The 20,357-nt window shown below is 42.7% G+C and overlaps 1 protein-coding gene across 2 annotated transcripts in view; it reads right to left on the bottom strand.

Moving 5' to 3' along the window:
* The window catches only part of FAM149A (family with sequence similarity 149 member A), a 109,392-nt gene that overhangs the window by 43,139 nt on the left and 45,896 nt on the right, over positions 1-20,357 (bottom strand). The window contains exon 1 of one of the 2 annotated variants that reach the window (XM_056559446.1): positions 11,933-12,518. The exons of the other annotated variant lie outside the window; for it this stretch is intronic. Within the exon in view, the coding sequence (XP_056415421.1) occupies positions 11,933-12,036 (104 nt within the window). The 5' untranslated portion in view covers positions 12,037-12,518. Of the gene's footprint in view, positions 1-11,932; positions 12,519-20,357 lie in introns of those variants that run through there. 2 annotated transcript variants of the gene reach the window in all.

The following is a 20,357-nucleotide window of genomic DNA, read 5'->3' on the forward strand; positions in this document are numbered from 1 at the left end:
GCCTACAGTTATTTGTGTCTACATATATAATGTGGTGATGCACAAATCATCTCCTTTCCAATGGAAAATCATCTAATGATTTTTTTTATACAATGTTTTCTGTCTTTTAATGTATATCAAATAAAATATAGATTTTTACCATCTTCTGCTGCAATGTGTTGTTCTAGGTTATATGTGGTAGTTGTGTGGTCAGCTTGTGGGGGTGTAGGGTATATGGGGTGTAGCTGTGCAGTGATGAAAGGGTGCTGGTTTAACCCTTAACTGTCGTGATGCCAGGGTGAGGGCTCCTCTGTATATGCTTGTCCTATCGCCACCCGTCCCAAGAGCGAAAGGGAGGTATAATAAATGTATGTCCACAACTGGAGGTTTCAGAAAACTGTCTGAACTTTTACTGAGGTTTTATGTAGAAACAAACAGGAATAGTCTTTGTACAATCAGATGACATAAAGAAAACATAGCCTGCACTCACCGTACAGTACGGGTCTCGCGGCCACGGACTTCGGACCTCTTGATAGAGTGGGATACACAGCGTCTGCTGATAGCGCTCAGAATACAGGCAACTGCCGGCGGTTTCGCGTTACAATCAACGCTTCTTCCGGAAGAAGGCTGGAAGAAGCGTTGATTGTAACGCGAAACCGCCGGCAGTTGCCTGTATTCTGAGCGCTATCAGCAGACACTGTATGTCCCACGCTATCAAGAGGTCTGAAGTCCCTGGCCGCGAGACCCGTACTGTACGGTGAGTGCAGGCTATGTTTTCTTTATGTCATTACATTTTAACTCATGCCTGACTCTCTGTCCGAGCACCACCGTTGGGTCAGAACAGAGACTCTCTCAGCTATCCCAGAGATCCTAAGAGGTGATTGAAGATTGAGGATACTAGTGCCGCTACTTGTCTGTTTCTTTAAGAAGTGTGATTTGTACAATCAGAGTCTATGAGGATCCTGACAGTTGGTTGGGACCTTGTGAGTTTTAAGCTCAGGAGATTTATATGAGCTGTTCCGCTGGATTTAGGGGATTGAGTTTAGGTCCAGCAGTCATGCGGACTTTAGCAGGGAGTTGTATTATAACTCACGGTTTAGTATTACCAGGCTTCGGCCTGGTCTTGTCCATGAAAGTTGCAAGGATCTCTACTCTCTGCTAGTCCGGAACCCAAGAGATATGCTGCTTGCTTTGCAGCTCAGGAGCAAGAGAGCGAGGATTGGCTGGCAGCTCCCTTATATGGGCAGGGGCTGGCCTTGAGCTCATTGGTCCATACCATCTGTCATTCACTTTACAAGGAATTATGGTCTAGACATGTGACCACACATGGGACCTAGGAAGGTCCTTTAACATACCTTAATAGAATTAACATTAGTCACATGACTTAAGGTCCTGCGACACTATATACAGAATTAAATATATACAATTAAACATCACAAAATTGAAGAAGGAAGAGGTGACTAGGGGCTATCCCACCAGGAGGACCCTACTGGAACGAAGTAACTCTGACTTTGGGGACCACCAAACAAGGTACGGTATACCATACGGTACCAGGACACCACAGTTGCATTGAGCAGATTAAATCTGTAGTAGAATTAGTCAGGGTAGAACATATAAGCACTTGCTCATACAAGGTACCTTTGGCATTTATTGTACTGCATGGTAAAGAAGTATACTGTAAAGTAGTAAAATAGTATAATACTACTGAAGATTTTAGGCAGGGAAAATCCTTAATAAACAACAGTGTTGTCTGTCGCTATCTGGCAGTGTTTTTGCCCCTTCTTGAGCAGTGAATGTCAGAATGAGTGAGCAGCAGAACAGGAGGGCTTTGTGAGCCAAATACAAAAGCAAGACAATTAAAAGACTGTAAGAATCTGGATGACCTAGTAAGTCAACATGTATGCTTTAAATATATAGATGGATACTCCAAGCACAGCCAGAGTGCTGGAAGGACCTCTACCTCCGCCTTAGATTCTACATAGGGCAGAAGAACATGCGTTATGTAGTTTCTTGTACTAAGATGAAAATCCTGATTCACATATGAATTATCACTGAAAACAATGGGAAGTATATTTTATGTGCTTTTTATGACAAGGCCTAAATACAAAACAGGCCCCAGCTATCAGCGCTGTATGGGTGTCCTACCACATGCATGGAATAGGAGAGAGGAATTTATATTTTTACAATAAAAAAAGTAGCAGGGAGCACATGATCTTTGTATTCCTTGCATGTCTCTATATACAGAAATCACTGTCTGTGGACAAGCTGAATATCAGAAGACATACTTTTTCAACATCCCTGCCACAAGAAATCTTGAGACATCGGTAATGACATCACTGGTTTCTATAGCAACCACTCTGAGAAAGCGATGTGTTCAGCTTTATTTTTCTAACAGAAAACTATTTTTCCTGTTACATTGTGACAGACAAATTCTCTACAAGTGACAGATCAACCCAAATTTGGAAACAATCTCAATGCCAAGTTAAGCGTCCAACACTACATAGTACAATGTACAACACGACATAGTACAACACTACATAGTACAATGTACAATACTACATAGTACAATGTACAACATGACTGTCACGATGCCGGCTGGCAGGAGGTGGATCCTCTGTGCCAGAGAGGGATTGGCGTGGACCGTGCTAGTGGACCGGTTCTAAGTTACTACTGGTGTTCACCAGAGCCCGCCGCAAAGCGGGATGGTCTTGCTGCGGCGGTAGTAACCAGGTCGTATCCACTAGCAACGGCTCAACCTCTCTGACTGCTGAAGATAGGCGCGGTACAAGGGAGTAGACAAAAGCAAGGTCGGACGTAGCAGAAGGTCGGGGCAGGCAGCAAGGATCGTAGTCAGGGGCAACGGCAGGAGGTCTGGAACACAGGCTAGGAACACACAAGGAAACGCTTTCACTGACACGATGGCAACAAGATCCGGCGAGGGAGTGCAGGGGAAGTGAGGTATACATAGGGAGTGCACAGGTGAAGACACTAATTAGAACCACTGCGCCAATCAGTGGCGCAGTGGCCCTTTAAATCGCAGAGACCCGGCACGCGCGCGCCCTAGGGAGCGGGGCCGCGCGCGCCGGGACAGGACCGAGGGAGAGCGAGTCAGGTACGGGAGCCGGGGTGCGCATCGCGAGCGGGCGCCACCCGCATCGCGAATCGCATCCCGGCTGGAGGCGGTATCGCAGCGCACCCGGTCAGTGGATCTGACCGGGGCGCTGCAGCAGCGAGGATGTAGCGAGCGCTCTGGGGAGGAGCGGGGACCCGGAGCGCTCGGCGTAACAATGACATAGTACAACACTACATAGTACAATGTACAACACGACATAGTACAACACTACATAGTACAATGTACAATACTACATAGTACAACATACAACACTACATAGTACAACATACAACACTACATAGTACAACACTACATAGTGCAACATACAACACTACATAGTACAACACTACATAGTACAATGTAGAATACTACATAGTGCAACACTACATAGTACAATGTAGAATACTACATAGTGCAATGTGCAAAACTACAAAGTACAATGTACAACACTACATAGTATAATGTAGAATACTACATACAGTACAGACCAAAAGTTTGGACACACCTTCTCATTCAGAGTTTTCTTTATTTTCATGACTATGAAAATTGTAGATTCACACTGAAGGCATCAAAACTATGAATTAACACATGTGGAATTATATACAAAAAAAAAGTGTGAAACAACTGAAAATATGTCATATTCTAGGTTCTTCAAAGTAGCCACCTTTTCCTTTGATTACTGCTTTGCACACTCTTGGCATTCTCTTGTTGAGATTCAAGAGGTAGTAACCTGAAATGGTTTTCACTTCACAGGTGTGCTGGTGTGGAGAAGGAGGTGTGATGGTGTAGTGGGTGCTTTGCTGGTGACACTGTTGGGGATTTATTAAAAATTGAAGGCATACTGAACCAGCATGGCTACCACAGCATCTTGCAGCGGCATGCTATTCCATCTGGTTTGCGTTTAGTTGGACCATCATTTATTTTTCAACAGGACAATGACCCCAAACACACCTCCAGGCTGGGTAAGGGCTATTTGACCAAGAAGGAGAGTCATGGGGTGCTGCGCCAGATGACCTGGCCTCCACAGTCACCGGACCTGAACCCAATCGAGATGGTTTGAGGTGAGCTGGACCGCAGAGTGAAGGCAAAAAGGGCCAACAAGTGCTAAGCATTTCTGGGAACTCCTTCAAGACTGTTGGAAGACCATTTCAGGTGACTACCTCTTGAAGCTCATCAAGAGAATGCCAAGAGTGTGCAAAGCAGTTATCAAAGCAAAAGGTGGCTAGAACCTAGAATATGACATATTTTCACACTTTTTTGTTACATTTCTAATTCCAATTCATAGTTTTGATGCCTTCAGTGTGAATCTACAATTTTCATAGTCATGAAAATAAAGAAAACTCTGAATGAGAAGGTGTGTCCAAACTTTTGGTCTGTACTGTAGTTCTTGTAGAATTAGTCACAAATTATCACAGAGCAGCTCCTTGTTGACGGATGTCATACATTGAGATTAACTGCTCAATAGCGTCCAGAATCCTCAGGGCCTGAATAATAGATGAAGACTAGATTAATGAAGGAAAAAAGAACAACTTGGAACTGGCAAAAGTTACAACATTGAGTTGTACAATAAAGTCATATTAAATAACAACTTGGAGATGGAAGGTAGTATTCCCATGTGATGTAAGATTAATGAGCACATATGATAAATGTGTTGCTCAATATAGTCATGTGATAGAAAAGCACTAGTCCTTGACATCTTAACACTAAGCTTTTGATATGGCACTAAATAATTCAGCAAGTTTAAGAATTGTCCTAACCTAATCTTAAAGACCTATGTTACCATCTAAAATAAAAGCTTAAAGTGTATCGGTCAGATTTCACAAAAAAACTAAACTGTAATATGTTACCCAGTACCTCATCCTGATCATGTCCATGTAATTGTTATGTCTCTATCAGCCATATTTCATTAAAAAATAGCATATTACAGCTGCTTAATGTCTTTTCAATTGTCTCAGAGGGAGGGGGGTGTCCTTCACTTGCCTGCACTGTGATGACGCCTCCCCCTCCCTCACTCTGCTGACTCACTGCTCTTGGAGGAGCATGGCAGCCCTGCTCTGTAATCCTTTCCTCTCTGGTTTTATGCCACACACACACACACACACACACACACGCACACATACACACACAATGATTTCTGGAGATTGCCTGTACTCCACCACCAAAGACAATATGGTGAATGCATAACTTATATCTTCCTATGTCATTCATGTGTGTCATCCTTAGGCAGTCCTGTAATGCTGGGACTTGTAGTTTTGGAATAGTTGGAGGTACAGTGTTTGAATAACTCTGTTTTACAGCAGTGTTACCTTCAGCTGTGTGCCTACAGCTTTTGCAAAACTACAACGCCCAGCATGCCTAGAACTCCTTTGACTGTCCAGGCATGCTTGGAGTTGTAGTTTGGCAACATCTGAAGGCACATGTTTGGTAAAACTCTGTCACAGCAAGGTTGCTGCAAACTGCATTCCTCCTGCAGCCTTGTCAATCGGCCATCTCGAGTCCATGACCCTTGGACACCCTCATGCTGGTGTCCAAGGGTCACAATTATGAAGTGGGACACAATCATGAAGTGGAACAAAATTTATTGGATATTTCAAACTTTTTTAACAAATAAAAAACAAAAAAATTGAGCGTGCAAAATTATTCAGCCCCCTTAAGTTAATACTTTGTAGCACCACCTTTTGCTGCGATTACAGCTGTAAGTCACTTTGAATGTGCAAAACTGATAGAGACATACCCAGAGACTGACATTTTTCCCCACTCCTCCTTGTAAAACAGCTGGAGCTCAGTGAGGTTGGATGGAGAGCGTTTGTGAACAGCAGTTTTCAGTTCTTTCCACAGATTCTTGATTGGATTCAGGTCTGGACTTTAACTTGGCCATTCTAACACCTGGATATGTTTATTTGTGAACCATTCCATTGTAGATTTTGCTTTATGTTTTGGATCATTGTCTTGTTGGAAGACAAATCTCCGCCCCAGTCTCAGGTCTTTTGCAAACTCCATCAGCTTTTCTTCCAGAATGGTCCTGTATTTGGCTCCATCCATCTTCCCATCAATTGTAACCATCTTCCCTGTCCCTGCTGAAGAAAAGCAGGCCCAAACTATGATGCCGCCACCACCATGTTTGACAGTGGGGATGGTGTGTTCAGGGTGTTGAGCTGTGTTGCTTTTACGCCAAACATAACGTTTTGCATTGTTGTTAAAAGTTCGATTTTGGTTTCATCTGACCAGAGCACCTTCCTCCACATATTTGGTGTGTCTCCCAGGGGGCTTGTGGCAAACTTTAAATGACACTTTTTATGGATATCTTTAAGAAATGGCTTTCTTCTTGCCACTCTTCCATAAAGGCCAGATTTGTGCAGTATACGACTGATTGTTGTCCTATAGACAGAGTCTCCCACCTCAGCTGTAGATCTCTGCAGTTCATCCAGAGTGATCATGGGCCTCTTGGCTGCATCTCTTATCAGTCTTCTCCTTGTATGAGCTGAAAGTATAAAGGGACATCCAGGTCTTCGTAGATTTGAAGTGGTCTGATAATCCTTCCATTTCAATATTATCGCTTGCACATTGTTCCTTGGGATGTTTAAAGCTTGAGAAATCTTTTTGTATCCAAATCCAGCTTTAAACTTCTCCGCAACAGTATCTCGGACCTGCCTGGTGTGTTCCTTGTTCTTCATGATGCTCTCTGCGCTTTAAACGGACCTTTGAGACTATCACAGTGAAGGTGCATTTATGCGGAGACTTAATTACACACAGGTGGATTCTATTTATCATCATTAGTCATTTAGTTAATACTGGATCATTCAGAGATCCTCACTGAACTTCTGGAGAGAGTTTGCTGCACTGAAAGTAAAGGGGCTGAATAATTTTGCACGCCCAATTCTTTAGTTTTTTATTTGTTAACAAAGTTTGAAATATCCAATAAATTTTGTTCCACTTCATGATTGTGTCCCACTTGTTGTTTATTCTTCAAAAAAATATTACAGTTTTATATCTTTATGTTTGAAATCTGAAATGTGGCAAAAGGTCGAAAAGTTCAAGGGGGCGGAATATTTTCACTATGCACTGTATGCTAGGGAATATAGGGACCCACTACTTACAGGTGGCCGTGACATGGCTAGTGGGCTAGCACCTCATAAAGCACACTAACGACCTGTTAGTTTAATAAATGTTGCTGAGAAGCATTAGATAAAAGGTGCATGTTGTGGATGTGGACCATGTCTGTTTTTTCTCCAGTTGAATACCCCTATAGTATGCCTGCCTTACAATGCCACTTCCTCATACTGTGCTTGTTATCGCAAGCCCCAAACACCAAGGTGTTGCCCATTGCCAGCCACAATCTTCCCCAAGGTGACAACTACTCTGTGCCCCTATTGCCAGCCACCATGCTCCCAGCTCCAGCTGGAATACATGTGAGATGTCTGTTTTAAAAGTAATCTGTCACACTGAAAAACATTTTAATCTGCAGGCAGCATGGTTTAGAGGAGGAGCTGGGCCAATATTGTGGGTAACAGTCCTAGAATAACTTGTAATTTATTCATGTAAACCTCTGCTCATTCTGGGATTGACAACTTTTTCCATATGCACCCTTATACACAGAGAGCTGAGAACTACCGTATATACTCGAGTATAAGCCGACCCGAATATAAGCCGAGGCCCCTAATTTCCCCCTAAAATCCCAGGAAAAGTTATTGACTCGAGTATAAGCCTAGGGTGGGAAATAAATCATCCCCCCTGTCATCATCCAGACCCCCGTCATTAACACCCTCATCATCATCACCCTGTCATCATCCCTCCATCATCACCGCCTGTCATCATCCCCCCTTCATCATCACCGCCTGTCATCATCTCCGCCTGTCATCATCCCCTTGTCATCATCCCACACCCCCTCTTCATCATCCCCTTGTCATCATCCCCTTGTCATCATCCCACCCCCCTTCATCATCCCCTTGTCATCATCCCCTCCCCCCCTTCATCATCCCCTTGTCATCATCCCACACCACCCTTCATCATCCCCTTGTCATCATCCCACCCCCCCCCCTTCATCATACCCCTGTCATCATCCCACACCCCCCCCCCCTTCATCATCCCCTTGTCATAATCCCACCCCCCCCTCATCATCCCCTAGTCATCATCCCACACCCCCCCTTCATCATCCCCTTGTCATCATCACCACATGTCATCAGCCCCCTTCATCACCGCTTGTCAATGTCTGATACAGTGGTCTTCAACCTGCGGACCTCCAGATCTTTCAAAACTACAACTCCCAGCAAGCCCGGGCAGCCATCGGCTGTCTGGGCTTGCTGGGAGTTGTAGTTTTGAAACCTCTGGAGGTCCGCAGGTTGAAGACCACTGTGGCCTTCGACATCATCCAGCCCCCCCCCCCCTCTCACTCCCTTTAGTTTTGTACTCACCTCCGCACGGCGGGACGTTAGGGCGCGCTGATCCGGTGCTGCAGGACTGTCCGGTGGGATAGTGGTTCTGGGCTGCCATCTTCACCGGGGGGCCTCTTCTCCGCGCCTCGGGCCCGGAATAGAGACGTTGCCTTGACGACGACGCAGAGGGATGTTAGTAATGAACGTCCCTCTGCGTCCTCGTCAAGGCAATGCGACTATTCCAGGGCCGGGCCCGAAGCACGGAGAAGAGGCCCCCCCCCCCCGGTGAAGATGGCAGCCCGGAACCACTATCCCACCGGATAGCGCACCCTAACGTCCCGCCGAGCGGAGGTGAGTGCATAACTAAAGGGGGTGAGGGGGGGGGGGGGGGGCTGGATGATGTCGAAGGCCGCAGTGGTCTTCAACCTGCGGACCTCCAGAGGTTTCAAAACTACAACTCCCAGCAAGCCCGGAAAGCCGATGGCTGCCCGGGCTTGCTGGGAGTTGTAGTTTTGAAACATCTGGAGGTCCACAGGTTGAAGACCACCGAGGGCGGAGAGTTCACTCGAGTATAAGCCGAGTTTTTTGGGTATATATATATATATATATATATATATATATATATATATATATATATATATATATATATACCAGCTGGTGTTCTACCATATTAGTTATTGACGAAAGAAAAAGTTCCTAAAATATGTTGAATTTTCCAGTGACAAATAGTGAGTGTCATCATGTCACAATAAAATATCAATACATTTGCAGACTCTAGTACTAACAGTTTCTACAAGATTATGATATATATTTTTTTTTTTTTTTTTTTTTTTATTATATTTTCTATAACAGTCACACATATCTCTATTTACTGTTAAGTGTCCCCAGGACTTCATTATTTTTTATTTTTCAAATATTTTGTGCTGCAATACCATTTTCTCACATGTGCCACCTATATTTCCATTTGCAATTATTTATCTATACCCTATAGGAATGATGTATCTTTAGACTATATGAATAACTTCTGACATGCTATCAAATATAGTTATAGAATTCAACATCAATTTTATTTTATCATATACTTATCCCAGTGCTGCTGTCTCACGGGTGTCACCCATACCTTCATTTATTTATTATCACTTATTCTTCATATACTCTTCCTTACAGTGCTATTGTCTCGCAGGTGTCTCTTATATTTCTATGAACAAATACTGTTTTTACTATAAGCCAATTATACCTTTTCATGGGATTGTTATGAATTATGTGCTTATGTATACAATTCAGGCATCATTTTTATTTACTGTAAATTTTCTGTGCAGGTGTCACCCATATCTCAATTTACATTTTTATATCTATAGGAAAGATTTCTTACATGATAATAATCAAATATATAGCTCTACAATTCAGGTCTTAAAGGAGTACTGTGGCTAGAATTAACTTATCCCCTATCCACAGGTTAGGGGATAAGTAGCTGATCGCGGAGGGTCCGAATGCTGCTTTTCTGTCTCACCACAGTGCTCTCTGCTGACACCTCTGTCCATATCAGGAACTGTCCAGAGTAGGAGAGAACTATGGGTATTTCTTCGTGCTCTGGACAGTTCCTGGCATGCACAAAGGTGGCAGCAGAGAGCACTGTGGTCAGACTGGAAAGAACTACACAACTTCTTCTGGAAAATATATCAGCAGGTAAGTACTGGAAGGCTTGGGCTTTTTGAATAGAAGTAACTCACAAATCTGTTTAACCTGCTGGCACCAGCTGATTTGAAAACATGTTTCCCTCCAGAGTACCCCTTTAATAGCTCTGATGTACATGATGTACATTTATTTAAGTGTTTATAATAGTAATTTCAGAAATCTGCCCTCTCACTGATCCACATCCATTGTGCTCCAGTACAGACAGTAGGCATTCTCAATTAGGGCCAGATGTTTTGTTATAAGTTAGAGAAGGAAAAAAATGCAAGTCAGCTCATCATCAGTCTGAACGGAGTGTAGTCTGTGACATCGGAGTAGTCAGAGGCACGGATAGCCGCGGGCCGTGTCCCACGTTGATGATAGGCAAGACAATAGAATGGGAATCCAGCAGGAGTTGGATTGACATTCTATTGTCTTGCCTTTGTTATTAGTTACCCTACTTGTAGCAAGAGTGTGTAATGACTGCGGAGCTAGGCATAACTCCTCATATGACTTATGGGATACTACTGAGGGGTAATTCGGTATAACCTCTTCTCATGTGTGGTATTACTACTTATCTTCATTTACTTCAATGGAACTGAGTTGCAATACCACAAACAAACTGAGGACAAGAGTGGCGCTGCTCCAGGATTTTTTTAATCCTAGATAACTTTTGAAACACGCACCAGGCACAGAGAGTAGTACAGTACATCTTAACTCTGCCTAATGTCAGCTATCCAGGAGGCTGAGAGTTAGTGATGATCGGCATTGCCCATATTTGAATTTGCAATATTTCGCGTATATATAGACGAATATTCGTACTATATTCGCGAAATTTCGAATATTCGTTATATTCGCATATGCGAATATTCGCATAATCGCTTTTTTGAGGAAGACACCAGTGAGGGGGGGGGGGGGGGGAGCAACTTTACTATTGGTTGCTAGGGATGTTGTTGATAACCTCTGACAAGTGTATTTGCATCATTCTAATTGGCCCACAAGTGAAAAGAAGGAATATGCGAATATTCACATATGCGAATATGCGCATATGCGCATTTGTGGGGGAAAAGGGAATATTCGCAATTTCGAAGATATAGCGAATATATTCGCAAATTTGAATAAAAATTCAAAATGCGAATATTCGCACCCAACACTACTGAGAGTCATCAATGACATCATTCACATGTATTATTAGCACAACCTATACATTTCTTAAGTATATTTTTATATTAGTGGGTTACATATGCAAATATTCAGGGTAACTTTTTGGCAGAATAATCAGACAATGTGTAACAACATAAAAGGCAATAAAGTTAATTAAATTGCATAATGTTTATTCATCTGATTTTGCCCATTTATGCACAGAGGAATAAGTGTAATAAACAATAATATTACAATAAGTGTAATAAACAATAATGTTACAATAAGTGTAATAAACAATAATGTTACAATAAGGGTAATAAACAATAATATTACAATAAGTGTAATAAACAAAACAATAATATTACAATAAGTGTAATAAACAATAATATTACAATAAGTGTAATAAACAAAAAAAACATATTGCACGGCTGATCTTTTGTACTGGACAAACAGCATTACAATAGCTCCGGTGACATACTGTACAAACCATGGCAATTAGAGATGTGGACTTAGAAGACATTGTCATGGCAGAGATTAACAATCCATTGCAATTCAGTAAATTGCAATAATAATAATAATAATAATAATAATAATAATAATAGAATGAGCGCAGAGCACAGTCCCTGGGCAGGGTACTGTATGTGCTGTCACTTACCCAATGACTACAAGCTGGATGTCAGGGCTGAGATTGTGCGGCTGCTGCTGACGAGATGCCCGCCTCACTCTACAGGAGGATGAGGAGTTGGCAGCTGTGGGCATTGATACAGACAGGTCCCCGCCTGGATACAATGGAAGGCAGCGCTCATTTCCCTCTATGAAGTGATGAGAGCACCGTCATGCAAAGGGCTGCAGGAAGGATGGGGTTAATGTTGCCTGTGATGTGGATGCATAGACGAATGGTCCTCTGGATCTCTTCTGGAGATATGTATGGTAGGAGGGGCTGCTAATACAGATACCTGCGATGATGGTTTCTGAAGGCTCCGCCACCCCCACTCCACCCAGTCACAGTGATTTGTGCCAGAGCCAGCGTGGATGCAGAATACACCAGGGCACTAGCTAATCCCACCCTCAGTCTGTAAATAATAGACCAGGCCAGCGTGTTATACAGAGCCGAGCATTCTGTATACACATACACTCAGAAGAGCATCATGGGCCTGGTGCTGAAGATTGTGATGGGCCTTTTTATCAAAGTATATAAAATGAAAAAAATGCAACACAAAGCAATTTTGTCACATGTTTTATGCACATTAAATTACCAGGATAGCTGAATATTTCTTAGTGTATGGAAAGTTTGCATATCTTTATAGCACAAAATAGAAACAACTCACTTTTATGGGGGCCCAGAGTGCCAAGGAGGTGTGGTAGAGGGTCTGCTATGTCCCCCAGACTGTAACACCTATCCAATGTGACGTCACCTCCGCTGATTCTTTGGTTAACACCCAGGGCTTGCTTGCCAGCGACGTGTTGACATCCTGTGCATGCAACGTGAATGGAGATTGGGGTACATAAGAGTTCTAACCTGTCAGACTGCTCAAGCATCACAATCCCCATTCACAGCACACAGGGCAGTGGTCTTCAACCTGCCGACCTCCAGATGTTGCAAAACTACAACTCCCAGCATGCCCGGACAGCCAACGGCTGTCCGGGCATGCTGGGTGTTGTAGTTTTGCAACATCTGGAGGTCTGCAGGTTGAAGACCACTGACATAGGGGCTGCATGTGTGATAGCCTGGGGGAGTTGGGTGTAGGGAGTGTAGCTGTGCGGTGACTAAAGGGTGTCTGGTTAACCTTTTCTATTTGTGATGCCAGGATGAGGGCTCCTCCTATAATGCTTGTCCTACTGCCACCCTTCCCAAGAGCGATAGGGAGGTTTAGAATAATTGAATGTCCACAACCGGAGAGTTTGCTGAAAACAGTTGGAACTTTTACTGAAGATTTTATGCAAACTTCATAACAGGAACAGTCTCTAGACATGCCAAGTCTCTTAAGGATTGACAGTGGTTGGGACTGTTAAGCAATTTAGAGGCCGTAGACTGATATGCGCTGTTCCACTGGATTTAGGGTATTTAGCTGCGGTCCAGTAGTCACGTTAGCTTTAGCGGGGATTAGTTTAGAACTCACGGTTTAGTTTAGGCTGAGGCCGGTAGGTTTTCAGGCCTAGCTTGTCTATGAAAGTTGCGCAGATCAGTCCTGCTAGTCCGGCATCCACGAGAGCACCAACCCAAGAGAGCAATAATTGGCTACAGCTCCCTTATATGGGCGGGGGCTGGACTAAAGCTAATTGGTCCAATATTTCTGTCAATCACCTTCACATAGGATTATGGGTAGCATGTGACCCAAGGACCTCCAAAGGTCCTCTAACATACCATAGAGGAATTAACATGTTCACATGACCGGAGGTCCTGCAACGCTAACAAGGTAAGCATACTATACATTATATTAAAGGGGTATTACAGGCCAAAACTTTTTTTTATATATCAACTGGCTCCGGAAAGTTAAACAGATTTGTAAATTACTTCTATTAAAAAATCTTAATCCTTCCAATAGTTATTAGCTTCTGAAGTTGAGTTGTTGTTTTCTGTCTAACTGCTCTCTGATGACTCACGTCCCGGGAGCTGTGCAGTTCCTATGGGGATATTCTCCCATCATGCACAGCTCCCGGGACGTGACATCATCATTAAGCAGTCAGACAGAAAACTTCAGAAGCTAATAAGTATTGGAAGGATTAAGATTTTTTAATAGAAGTAATTTACAAATCTGTTTAACTTTCCAGAGCCAGTTGATATATATAAAAAGGTTTTCCCTGGAATACCCCTTTAAATATACACATTATTATCAAATATGTACATAGAAACATCATAGAATTAGAATAGAGGAGAGGCGACTAGGGGCTGTCCCACCTGGGGGAACCTGCCTGAGCGTAGTTACTCTGACTTTGGGAACCACCATACAAGGTACGGTAGGCAATACGGTACCGGGACACCACACGTGTCAAAGAAGGTGCGGAGAAGCACAGCGAAACATGAGAAGGGGAATGATTCAAACTTTTATTAGGGAATGGTTTTATTAAATTTTGCATTACTTTTTAAATTTTTTTAACACTTTTTTTGCAGGAAGGGGTTGTTTGTCTATAACTTCTAGGCAAATTTGTCTATAATAGCTGAACTATTATAAGCAGATATGCCATTCAGGAGCATGAAAAAACTAGGTGAGAAATTGTCATCTAGCTTTTCTGTGCTCCTGAATGCCATTGCTGCTTATAGCCTATAAGGATAACTTACTATAAATTATAGGCAAATCTGTCTATGACAGCTTAAAAAATATAAGCAGAAATGGCACTAAGGAGTACAGAAAAGCTAGGTGACAATTTCTCACCTAGCTTTTTCATGCTTCTGAATGGCATATCTGCTTATAATAGCTCAGCTATTATAGACAGATTTGCCTATAACATATAGTCAAAGCTGTCTATAATAGTGAGCTATGATAAGCAGATATGCCATTCAGGAGCACGAAAAAGCTAGGTGAGAAATTGTCATCTAGCTTTTCTGGGCTCCTGAATGGCATATCTGCTTATCATAGCTCAGCTATTATATAGACAGCTTTGACTATATCTTATAGGCAAATCTGTCTGTAATAGCTGAGCTATTATAAGTAGATATGCCATTCAGGAGCCCAGAAAAGCTAGGAGACAATGTCTCACCTAGCTTTTTCATGCTCCTGAATGGCATATCTGCTTATATTAGCTCAGCTTCTATAAGCAGACATGCCAGTCAGGAGCATGGAAAAGCTAGGTGAGACATTGTCACCTAGCTTTTCCGGGCTCCAGAATGGCATATCTGCTCATAATAGACAGATTGTCACGTAGCTTTTCTGTGCACCTGAATGGCAAGTCAGTTCATGCCTGGTGGGCTAGTGGTAACTTTTGTGTGCCGGCGGCATGACCTCAAGCAGATGGCAGCTACAGCACACACAGTAGTTTTTTAAACTTGGCGGGCGCTGTAAGCCCCCCCATACCCTTTAAAAAAAGTGGTCCAAACCGCCCAATTTAGGGAGCCAGACAACTGTTTAATGTGTATGGTGCCTCCCAATTCTCCTCAATAGATAATGTCGGCAGAAAGAAAGATCGGGCATGTGTGATTTCAACTGGCAGCAGCTTACCCCGCCTCCCTCCATTCAAAACATATAAATGCACAACTAAGCCGAAAATTCATGTGTATGGAGAGATTGGGAAAGATAGCTGTCGGGTGAATGACGGTTTTTGCCAACACTAGGTCTAGGCAGTCAAAACACAGTGTAATATTGAAATTACAAGAGTTGGTTCTGGAAACGTGGCAGACTATGGGCCCTATCACAAGGAGCTAATAGAAACGGAACAGGCCGATATCACCAATTGTAATATGACCATTAATCAGCCTTCAAACAAGCAACTGCTCGATCGGCAGCTGATCGGGTCTTTTTGACCTGTTAAAAAATAATAACAATTCATCTTCGGACGCACGTCTCCACATTTATTTGGAGATGTGTGGTCAATGGTGACTGCAGAAACGGGCTGGATTATTTGTGCAGCCATTACTCGAGCTGTGTGAAGGCTTTGTCAACAAGCGCCAATCTTGATTACATTGTGTGGTTGGGCCATGTACACATAAGGCTGTGTTCACATAGTGTATGTGCCATTATTTCAGTTTTTTGTTAAAATGCCATTTCTCTCCCATGTCTTGTAGCAGAAATAATTCGATTTTGCTGTTTTCTTGAAGTGCTGGGTAACCCTCAATTACACTGGCGACAATACAAAAAGTGTCTGGAGACCAATGTACAGAAGAGACTAATTGCTGCAACGTCCTGTAGTAGCCTCTGGAGGATCGGCACAGATGCTTGCCAAGCAAACATGGATATCCTGTGCCTCTTGCGGTTTCAGAAAAACTAGAATGAAGGTCATGATGATCTAGAATATTCTGAAAATGATTATTTAGATATCTATAATATGAAATTTAAACATAGAATTTGATCATTTCTATAGAGAAGAAAGATTCTGAATGTTCATTAACATAGATTAACAATAGATTTACATTATCTCTATTATTACTGTCTGCAAAAAATGTAAGTAATATGAATGCAAAATTTGTTTGTGCAAAAGTGTTTGTCCACAAACATTTTTTGTAATATTTTATAGCCTTTGGTGGTCTGATTTCAACAGTGTTTTTACGTTTTCTCAATGCCCTCTGTTCTCAAGATATAGAGGTTTTACTATTTAAATGACTATCCTTATTTTTGAGTCAGATGGTGGGAACTTTATTGCAGAAAGTGATGTGAATTCTAGGCTCAGGGGTGTGATTAGAAGGCAGAGGTTAAGAATCATATTCAGGGGATTGACACCCTCCCAGCCCCCTGGAGCCTAGCATTCACATCCCCTTGACGCTAGCATTCTCCCCCTACCCCCCATTCACATCCCCCTGAGCCTAGCATTCCTAGCATTTAAAGGAGTATTCCAGGATTTTTTTTTTTGATTATGCTACAGGGGCTGTAAAGTTAGTGTAGTTCATAATATAGTATCTGTACCTGTGTGTGACAGTTTTCTCACAATTCTTCTGTGATTTTCACCCCCCTATTTATTTTTAACAGCATACAAAATTACTCTTGTCTCAGATTTTTCCCAGGTTGCAATGCGGCCGAGACCTGACTCACTAGTCAGCTGATGACAGGGAGCCTGTCTGCTTCAATGGGTGGAGTGATCGCTTGGTGGGAGAGAAATCAATCTGCAACTAATGCACCAGCTGTAGGCACCCTGATTGAGAACCACAGGTCTTTTTATGGATGCAGCTCATTTATGTTTCAACGGGTGGGCTCATGTGTGGGAGGGAGGAAAATGGAATTGTGGGATTTGTAGGCAAAAGAAGAAAAGTCAAACAGGAAATACCAGTTCACAAAAAGCTAGCCACAGTGTTATGGTGCTCTAACAACATAGCCATTGAGCCCCAAGACAAGGGCAGATCCTTCCTAAGCATGTCCAATACTGTCTGACAGGTACGTACTAAAATCCCCTTATGGTGGATAACCCCTTTAAACCCCTGAAGGCTAGCATTCACATTCCCCTGAGCCAGGGCCAGATGCTCCGGGCCCTGCACGGCAAGGAAAGAAAGGGGGCCCTACAAAGCTGAAGTTGGTTCCTTATTTGGCCAGTTTCTTATAGAGAACTATGACAAATAAACCTTTTCTCCTCCTATTCCTCTGCAGTAAATACGTTTTTTTTTATACATAAATCTTAAATATTATTTGGGAACAATCAGACTAAAAAAAAAAAAATACAAAAACAATATTAAACAATGGTTGAAAAAGTATGCATTTTGAATAAGTAACTGAGGAATTTAAGGGGTTAAACACCATTGGGCCACTAATCTAGGGTGGAAATAGAAAGATTAAGGGCACCTTGATAATAATAACCAACTGTATCCAGCCTAGCCCAAACTGTGGATTGGCAGGAAAACAGGTGCCAACCTAGCCAGCTGTACACATTTTCTGCATTTTGAATTAGGAAGTGGTGATTTTAAGGGGTTAAACGACATTGGGCCACTAATCTAAGGGTAGGAATATAAATAGAAAGGGTCCCTCCATAATACCAAACTGTATCCAGCCCGGCCCAAACTATGGATTGGCATGAAAACAGGTGCCAACCTTGCCAACTATATACATTTTCTAAATTTCAAATAAGTAACTGAGGAATTTAAGAGGTTAAACGCTGTTGGGCCACTAATTCAAGAGTGGGAATATACAGAGTAGGGGCTCCTCCTACATACTACCCAACTGTATCCAGCCTGGCCCAAACTGTGGATTGGCAAGAAAACAGGTGCCAACTTTGCCAACTATACATTTTCTACATCTTGAATAAGTAACTGAGGAATTTAAGGGGTTAAACGCTGTTAGGCCACTGACTTAAAGGTGGAAATAGAAAGAGTAAGGGTCCCTCCATAATACCCAACTTTATCCAGCCTGGCACAAACTGTGGATTGGCAAGAAAACAGGTACCAACCTTGCCAACTATATACATTTTTAGCATTTTGAATAAGTAACTGGTGATTTTAAGGGGTTAAACGCCATTAGGCCACTAATTTAGTGGAAGGAATATATAGAGTAAGGGCCCCTCCATAATAATCAACTGCATCCAGCCTGGCCAAAACTGTGGATTGGCATGGAAACAGGTGCCAACCTTGCAAACTATATACATTTTTAGCATTTTGAATAAGTAACTGGTGATTTTAAGGGGTTGAATGCTGTTGGGTCACTGACCTAAGGGTGGGAATATAAAGAGTAAGGACCCCTCCATAATACCCAACTGTATCCAGCCTGGCGCAAATTTTGGATTGGCAGGAAAACAGGTGCCAACCTTGCCAGCTGTCTACATTTTCTACATTTTGAATAAGGATTTGGTGATTTAAAAGCCGTTGGGCCACTGACCTAAGGGTGGAAATAGAGAGAGTAAGGGACCCCTCCATAAAAACCAACTGTATGCACCCTGTCCAAAACTGTGGATATGCATGAAAACAGGTGCCAACCTTGCAAACTATATACATTTTTAGCATTTTGAATAACTAACTGACAATTTTAAGGGTTTAAACATCATTGGGACATTGACCTAAGAGTCGAAATAGAAAGAGTAAGGGCCCCTCCATAATATCCAACTGTATCCAGCCTGGCCCAAACTGGATTGGCATGAAAACAGGTGCCAACCTTGCCAGCCGTATAAATTTTCTACATTTGAATCAGTAACTGAGGAATTTAAGGGGTTAAAACGCTGTTGGGCTACTGACCTAAGGGTGGAAATATAAGAAATAAGGGCCGCTCCATAACACCCAACTGTATACAGCCTGGCCCATCTGTGGATTGGCAAGAAAACAGGTGACAACCTCGCAAACTATATACATTTTTTGCATTTTGAATAAGTAACTGGTGATTTTACTTATACCCAACTGTATCCAGCCTGGACCTAACTGTGGATTGGCATGAAAACAGGCGCCAACTTTGCCAACTATATACATTTTCTAAATTTTGAAAAAGTAACAAGTGATTTTAAGAGGTTAAACACCATTGGGTCACTAAAGTGAGGAAAGAAATAAGAAGAGTTACGGACCCTATGTTATATCCAAAAAGGTAGTGGCCAAAAAACAATGCTATTATTTTTTGGTGTGGAAGGGCATCTTTGTATTACACAAGGAGAAATTTTCATTGAGCGCTCAAATCTGCCTGCACTGGTTACTCCTTTGGAAAGGAGAAAAATTTCCATGTCAAGAAATCCATGAAGGACATTTATCAAGGGACTTAGAGGGTATTTTGTTTTTGCTTACAAAAGTCGCACGTGCGCCTAAGCAATTTTTTTGTACCAATCAGCCTTACCTAAGCATTTTTCAGTTTTCACTATGCTGTGGTTGGGAATTTATCAAATGTAAAAGTCGCACTTAAAGGTGTACTCCGCCCCAGGACACCTTATCCCCTATCCAAAGGATAGCAGATAAGATGTCAGATCGCGGGGGTCCCGCTGCTGGGGACCCCCGGGATCTCGGCTACAGCACCCCGCTTTCATTACTGCATTACTGTGTGTAATGACGGGCGATTCAGAGGCCGGAGCATTGTGACGTCACGACCCGCCCCCTTAATGCAAGTCTATGAGAGGTGGCGTGACGGCCACCATGCCCCCTCCCATAGACTTGTATTGAGGGGCGGGCCATAATGTAACAAGGGGGCGGAGCCGTGATGTCACAATGCTCCGGCCCCTGTATTTCCCGTCATTACGCACAGAGCGAGTTTGCCCTGTGCAGTAATGACAGCGGGGTGCTGCAGCCAAGATCCCGGGGGTCCCCAGCGGCGGGACCCCCACGATCAGACATCTTATCCCCTATACTTTAGATAGGGGATAAGATGTCCTGGGGCGAAGTACCCCTTTCAGCAAAAAATAAAAAATAAAAAGTTGCAAAACCCCTTTAAAAAGTCTCAAGTGTAAGCAAGGTCAGATCTAGCTTAAAAAAAACTTGCTTTTGACAGCATTTTTAACCCTTTAAGGATGCAGGGTTTTTCCGTTTTTGCATTCTCATT

Source organism: Hyla sarda, chromosome 1 (genome assembly GCF_029499605.1).
Source record: "Hyla sarda isolate aHylSar1 chromosome 1, aHylSar1.hap1, whole genome shotgun sequence".
Classification (NCBI taxonomy): domain Eukaryota; kingdom Metazoa; phylum Chordata; class Amphibia; order Anura; family Hylidae; genus Hyla; species Hyla sarda.